General features: G+C 35.0%; 2 protein-coding genes and 2 non-coding genes across 4 annotated transcripts in view; 3 read left to right on the forward strand and 1 right to left on the reverse strand.

Moving 5' to 3' along the window:
* The window catches only part of LOC119075583, a 29,190-nt gene extending 22,708 nt beyond the window's left edge, over window positions 1-6,482 (reverse strand). The window contains exon 1 of the mRNA XM_037182051.1: window positions 6,012-6,482. Within this exon, the coding sequence (XP_037037946.1) occupies window positions 6,012-6,121 (110 nt within the window). The 5' untranslated portion in view covers window positions 6,122-6,482. The remainder of the gene's footprint in view (window positions 1-6,011) is intronic.
* Trnag-ucc lies at window positions 447-518 on the forward strand. The gene has a single exon. It is a non-coding gene; the product is annotated as a tRNA-Gly (tRNA).
* On the forward strand, window positions 741-812 carry Trnag-ucc. The gene has a single exon. It is a non-coding gene; the product is annotated as a tRNA-Gly (tRNA).
* On the forward strand, window positions 4,847-5,658 carry LOC119076256. Its single transcript, XM_037182923.1, has 2 exons — window positions 4,847-5,099; window positions 5,157-5,658. The coding sequence occupies exons 1-2, from the start codon at window positions 4,906-4,908 to the stop codon at window positions 5,602-5,604; spliced, it is 642 nt and encodes a 213-aa protein (XP_037038818.1). The 5' UTR covers window positions 4,847-4,905; the 3' UTR covers window positions 5,605-5,658.
* Window positions 6,483-7,154: the final 672 nt, after the last annotated feature.

Consider the following 7,154-nt stretch of genomic DNA (forward strand, 5'->3'; position numbering starts at 1 on the left):
GGAGACTGTGTTTTCTAAATCGGTAATAGTTTAACAATGAAAATAGAAGGAATGTGTATAATAATAACAATAAAAAACAGTGAATATATTAATTTGTGAGAAATTCAGTCAGTCAAGGGACCTGACCTACCCATAAAGGGCCCAATTTGTTAATAATTGTGTTAAACCATTATATGAGACGATCTTGTTAGACGTGGATACATATGTTATAAACTAACAACAGAATAACACAACGTATAACTCAAACACAGGTTTTTTTTTTCTTCAACTAAATACATATGTTAACATATACGGTGAATTTAAGTTATCTTTCGAGATAATAAAGAAGAGATTGACCCGAGAAAGCAGCTGTATTAATTTAATTGAGTGATTGTAAAATAGATTCGTTGGTTCGTAATATATATTTACAAAAATGTTGTTCGTGGATTTGTCTCCTACTTATCAGCGCGTCAATGGTGTAATGGTCAGCATAGTTGCCTTCCAAGCAGTTGATCCGAGTTCGATTCTCGGTTGACGCACATTTTTTTTTCTTTATTTATTGAGAAATTTTTAATTTAAATTGAGTTTGCAAGTGGATAATTTATCAACAAGCCTCGTCATATCGGGAATAGAGCTCAAAATATATGTTGCATTGCGTGTTCAATCAACATAGAAATTCGTTGCATCACTTTTTTTCTAGCTCTCTGCGATTAGAATTTTTAAATAAATTTCACGGGTGCTTAATGCGCACCGTTCATGCAGCGTCAATGGTGTAATGGTCAGCATAGTTGCCTTCCAAGCAGTTGATCCGAGTTCGATTCTCGGTTGACGCACTTTTTTTCTCTAAATTTGTTCACTTGTCATTGTACAGAACTGATTACTGAATTTTATGGATCTGACATCCTTTGAGTTATTTGTTTACTAAATTAAATTTTGGTGCTTCAGAATGTTTCAGCATCTATTCTGCTGAATTCAGAAAACGAATATTGAACAAAAGCATCCCAAAACGAGCCGTCAGAACAGTCGGAGCGTTTGCTGCGACTGAGCCCCGTACAAACCCGTACATCTATTGCGCACGTGACCCTACTTCGTCCGTCGCCCTACTCTTACCGTAAGCCTATTGCGCCCGTAAACGTCGTAAAATTCTTATACAATGTGTACGTCTTAAAAATTACGAAGCCCCGTACGACGTTCCTTTCAAAAGTAACACAAACTACACTTCCCACTGATCAGTGATTTTGGAATTATCATTTTCACCTATTTATATTGATTTTACAAAAATCCAAAATGGCGGCCGACGGCCATTTTGTTAGGAGGTGGAAAGTACAACGGCTGCTTTACATTCATTAGTACCTTTCAAACAAAAAAAAATTCATGAAATTCGGTTAAATTTTACTCGAGATATTAACAAAAAACACCACCTTCACTGTACGGCCGAGTAGCCACATATAAGCTCACTCCAAGAGACCTAGCTCACGCTCCGGTAAACCGAATTTCATAAACTTTTTTTTCCCTGATTGGTACGGTCAATACCTATCTAATAAATCAAAATCCATCTAAATCCGTTCAAATTTGACTAACCTACAAGCAAAAACGGATTGCCGTCCTGTACCTAGTTCACACCAAGGGGTCTAACTCACGAGTCGGTCATCCAATTTCCATAAACTTTTTTTTTGTGGATAGGTATTGTAAATACCTTTCATTTGATATATCACTTACATGTGTAGCCTTTAAATGGCCAGAGAAATCTTTGGAAAACGTTAAAGCACTTATGGGGCCCCAGCTCTGGAGGGGTCGACCCAAAATCGCCCATCTTCGAACTTAGCCTCACTATTTCAACTACCTTTCAGGGAAAAAAAATAATTTTGAAATCGGATTTGATTTACTCATGATATCGACGTGACAGACGGACAGACGGACAGACGGACAGACGGACAGACGGACAGACGGACAGACGGACAGACGGACAGAAGGACAGACGGACAGACAAAATTTTTATTGCGGATTCGTTATCTATGAACATAGGCAAACACTTTGCCCTTACCGTCTGCTTCGAATTCCATCAATTACACACGGCATCGTAATCCTATAAGCCTCTTCGTACTTCGTACGGGGCTAAAAACCACTTGCCACGCGCAATTTTCCATCTTTCATATTCTTCTGTACATCATAACTTATAGGTATAACGAACCAATCTCTATGGTTTTAAGATATCAACCATTAATATTGAAGATGGCCTTGTGGATATCAGATTTTAGTAAAATTACGACGACCCATAATATATGTATAGAAATGTGAAAAATCATAATTTTGAATCTGAGTTATTCACTTCGAACATGATAAACAAAATACCTGTACTGATTAAAAGACTTATCGGTGAACTGTTCAAATTACTATAATGTCTCGCATACTGTTGAGATAAGTGCACATACAGCGGAAGTTTCGACTTGAAATTTAATCTAAATGTAAATTGTATGATAGCTATCTGCGGCCATAGGTATATTTTTACTATGAAAAGCTGAAATCTCAATAAAAGGATTGGAGATTTCCTTAATTTCAGTGTGTGTAGAGTACATCATTGAATTTTGTTTCGTTGGAAATTTCTTAAATAAAGAAGCACTGAGAAAAAAACCTTTCACGTTTTTATAGGACGTTCTCAAATACAGTTAAATTAAATAATGATTGGTTAGTCTGCAATTCTAGCCAAAGCGGTATGCGGATTGTGTGATATGCTTAAGTATGGATAATACTCCAATTCAGAATCTAACGCATACTCTTCATACATACAGCCTGTAAATATTTTTCATATGCAGAATGAGCACCAGCTGGATCTGCTAACACTCACTTATTGTATGATAAACAATCAAAACACATTCTTCACAATGTGTTTACTTCATTCATACGTGTTATGTGCGCGTAGATGACGTTAACGTAGAAATGCACTGTGTGTAGGTTGTCTTTGAATTGTATACAATACAAAGTGTTTTTGTTTGTACACCAGCTGCATATGAGAAACTTTTAGCAATTGTATATTACGACACATACACAAGAATATGAGTGATAAGCTAGTGTTCTCTTAGATAGCGAAATTTATCACACAACAAATATTGAAGTAATAGATTTTGTATCAAATAGGATATTCTTTGCACAATTGAAGGAAACAGATTGTATGTGCATCTGTGTAACAATATGTTTATTGTTAGCTTGCTTGGAAGAGGGTAAATTGGTGCCTCTATACTACTACAATAATTTTGTGGCGATACGATTGCCATTATATACTGGATAGCGAATTTTGAGCTTATATCATGCCCGCACGTTAGTAAGCCGGCGTGACGCAAGTTCACTACCAAAAATGTTTTAAAACTTTTTTTTGGCGACAGCGGAGCATATTTACAGTAACTTTTTGACTCCCCCGCTTAACTCTAACGACCCCCAAACTAGGATATCTGGAATCTAGGAATTCATACGAGTTCAACGAGCTATCACGCTACTGCAGCTTCAAAATTGGCCATATTGAACTTCGAAATATTGATGTTTGTATGAAAATAAGCAAAATCTCGAATTTTCAGATAATGTAAATCCTACGTTAGTTAGTTACTTATAATTAGTTACTTAGTTAGTTCCTATGGAAAAGTGGATCCAGCAACTCCTAAACGTTTCTGTAGATTTTCCTGAAATTTTGGTTATAGGCTAATAATGGCCCAAAAATAAGAATGGAATTTTCAACAGTTGGAAAAAGTCCATATCTTGGGAGTTAGAGCTCTCCAAAGTCTCCATAAAAATGCCATATAAAAGCCAATTTGTATGTGTGGTGAAAGGTTGTGTTATTTTTGTATGTGTTTCTTGTTGGAAATTGTGTGGATTAATAAATATTAACTTCCACCAGGTCGGTTCCCAAATTTTAGGATGACAGATGATTCCTCTGGCACTTCCTTACTTCCATCAGATTTTTTGATGGATTTGGGTTATATTCGACATGAGTGAGATGTTCCAAGGTTGGTTCCTAAATTTTGGGATGACAGATGATTCCTCTGGCACTTCCTAACTTCCATCGGATTTTTTGATGGATTTGGGTTATTTTCGATATTCCAGGATTTGTTTCTAGATTTTGGAATTAAGTCTGATTTCTCTAGAATTTTTAACTTCCATAAGGTTTTTTGATGTTGTCGAAAAGACTTACTTACAAAAGTGGTGATATCAGTCAAAAAACCCTTAAATGGTAAATGTGACGCAAGTCCTTTATCTTACTTACAAAATAACTGATATCGCTGAAGCTGACGCATTGTGCGTCGTACGCAAACGTTCTATCAACAAAAAATTGACCCAAAAAATTTGTGAAAGAAAATTTTACAAACAATTATATTAAACAATGCCTCAGCGATATCAGTTATTTGTAAGTAAGATAAAGGACTTGCGTCACATTTACCCTTTAAGGGTTTTTTGACTGATTCAATCAATTTCCTTCAGTTAAGAAGATTTTTATGTCTCAATCGAACATGCAACATAAACATCTTAAGGCCAGGTGAATTTGTTTACAAATACGATAATAAACATCTTCACCTGGCCTTAACCGATGGAAGACGAAATCCAAAAAATGTGTATTTCAAACGTATCATCAATCCAAATAAAAGTATAAAATCGTTGAGAGCCATCAACATAATGTTGATTACCTTCTTTATCTGCACGCAACGAAAATTTTTAAAGAAATACTAATGAGCTTATCACTCGCTGAAAAACAAATGTTTTTTTTTCAAGAAATAGTTTCAATTGTATAAAAATTAGAGATCTGGCCGGTCAGAGTATGATAATCAACTCACGAAAATGTTGATAAGATAAGAAACTTTCTATATAAAAGTGACGATTGTTCAACCATAGCCAATAGAAGTTTGATTTCGACCACAACGAATAAACATTTTTCAGAAGAAAATGAAGCAAGCAATTCACATTTTTGCTGTTGTATTAATTTTGGTTAAATTTTCCGATTCGATCCCGTTGTCATTAACACTTTACCACAGTGAGTATTATCTTGGAGAAAATGTGGAATTCACTAGAACGCATACCGACGCTTCGTGTGTCAATGATCTTATCGGAACCGTCCATTCTCAATGTTCAACGGGATAGTAAGCTAACATCAAAATCGAAAATTCATTGTCTGTAACGTTTTTAATTTCATATAGTTGGATCTACTCGGGCTCTAATACAACATCTTTTACCATTGGACTTAACGAAAATAGAACTTGCACTCGATTTTCATCAAGTGATCGCTACACGTCTGTGTACGGTGTTCGCCGACTGGGCCCAGAAGATACTACCAATAAAGCCATAGTGTTCTACTCAGGTACCGGTGTGACGGATTACCTAATCAACGAAAAACTGGCCGAAGCAAATATCACCGTTCCAATGAATTTAGCGGCCTCAGTTATTATAACGTATGGCAGTTCCAGTTGGACCTTATTTGAGGACAATAATTTCAATGGCAAAATGGTTTGTTTGGAAACACCAGATGTGACTCGTTTGTCAAAAATGTATGATTCACATGTGAATTTGACGAGCGTGGGTTCGCTGATAAAAGGTTGTGATCTTCCATATGAATTATTAGTCGAACTTAGAAGAAGCGTACAATGATGTGAAATAAACAAGCAAAAGAGTGGACAGAGCATTTGATGTTTTGAATTTAATTGGACTGGGTGATAGATTATATATTGACAAAATCTCACCATCCCAGAACTTTGGTAAATCAGTCACTATCTCAAAAAAAAAAACTTGTGACCTCATCGTTTTTGATAAATAATCTGTGAAGTCCAGAGATTAGATAACCATATGGACCAACTTTTTACATACACTGAACACAGCCCACAAATATAATTTGAGTAAAATGTTCTTCCATAAAATCAGATCAGAGGGACCTGCTGGTTGAGTGCTCTAATGTCTAAGCTTAAATCAGCACTTCTCCTACTAATCATAATTTAAGTCTAAATCAAACTGATCTTTATTTGTGTTGCTCAGATAGGAGAAACTAAATTTTTTATTACCTCTCCTCCGTCTGACAAATGTTTTTTACGCCTTCCGAACAACATACATACGTTAATGCAACCAACGACAAAATTTCAATTAATTTAAACATTTTCAGGGAATAGTTCATTGCCACTTTTAAGTCATTTCTTCCAAAAACCGAAGCTTTTATATGGGTCTGAACATAAAGTTTTTCTTTCTCCCAGTTTTTCACTTTTTTTCACTTGTGATTAATTGCACCATCTAAATAAAACTGAAGTTCTACATCACAAATAACATAAAGACATTTGTTCACGTTGCATTGAACATACCATTTTACAAACAATATGAATGAAATGACAAACATTGAAGTCTAACGAAGTGTCCTTAACAGAATGATAGCAGTTTGCTGTTTGTGTATATAAAATGTGATTCATTGCGTACGATACATTACACGTTCCATTGGTAATGCTTCGAATTCAAAATGTGTACAGCTGAATCGAAAGCATCGAAACGATTTTCATCTTCTGTGCGATAAATGTAATGTTCTGTCTGTTCGTTTATGAGTTATTTTCATAAGTCTAACATGGGTAAGCATTCCCCATTACAAGCATCTCCAAATTGAGAAGTTCCCTTTGTATGAGTCAAAGTGGAATTCGCTATATGTGGTAGTTGAATTATACTGTTAACAATAACGTTGATATACTCGGATGTTAAGCAGTTGTGCAATCAAAAGTTTAATTAAATAAATTATTAAATTAATAAACAGCAATATTATGCAGATCCAGACAGTACAAAGTGGTACATGCTGATTATAATAGTGGATATTCTTGTGTGCTAATAAAGTCATTCAACAATGGTGGAGCAATTTTAAAAGAATTTCTTTATTGTCAAGTTTCCTCATTCAAAATCCTTTTATATAGAGGTGGTTGTCAATAAAGGCATCTCACAAGCAAACGGATAAATAAATAAAATGTTGGTATTTCAATATAAATTTTCTAGTTTTTAAATAAATTTCCTGAACAAAGATAACATGCAGGAAAGCTATTTGATCAACGCACTTCAAAGAAGGTGCGGGAAATGATAAAGAACAGACGTCTCCTTTCCTTACCACATCAATAAACTTATTTAAGGAATTCAAATACATATTTAAAAAAAAAAATTGCTCCAACAATTACGGCTGC

The sequence above is a fragment of the Bradysia coprophila genome, unplaced genomic scaffold (genome assembly GCF_014529535.1).
Source record: "Bradysia coprophila strain Holo2 unplaced genomic scaffold, BU_Bcop_v1 contig_232, whole genome shotgun sequence".
NCBI classification, from domain to species: domain Eukaryota; kingdom Metazoa; phylum Arthropoda; class Insecta; order Diptera; family Sciaridae; genus Bradysia; species Bradysia coprophila.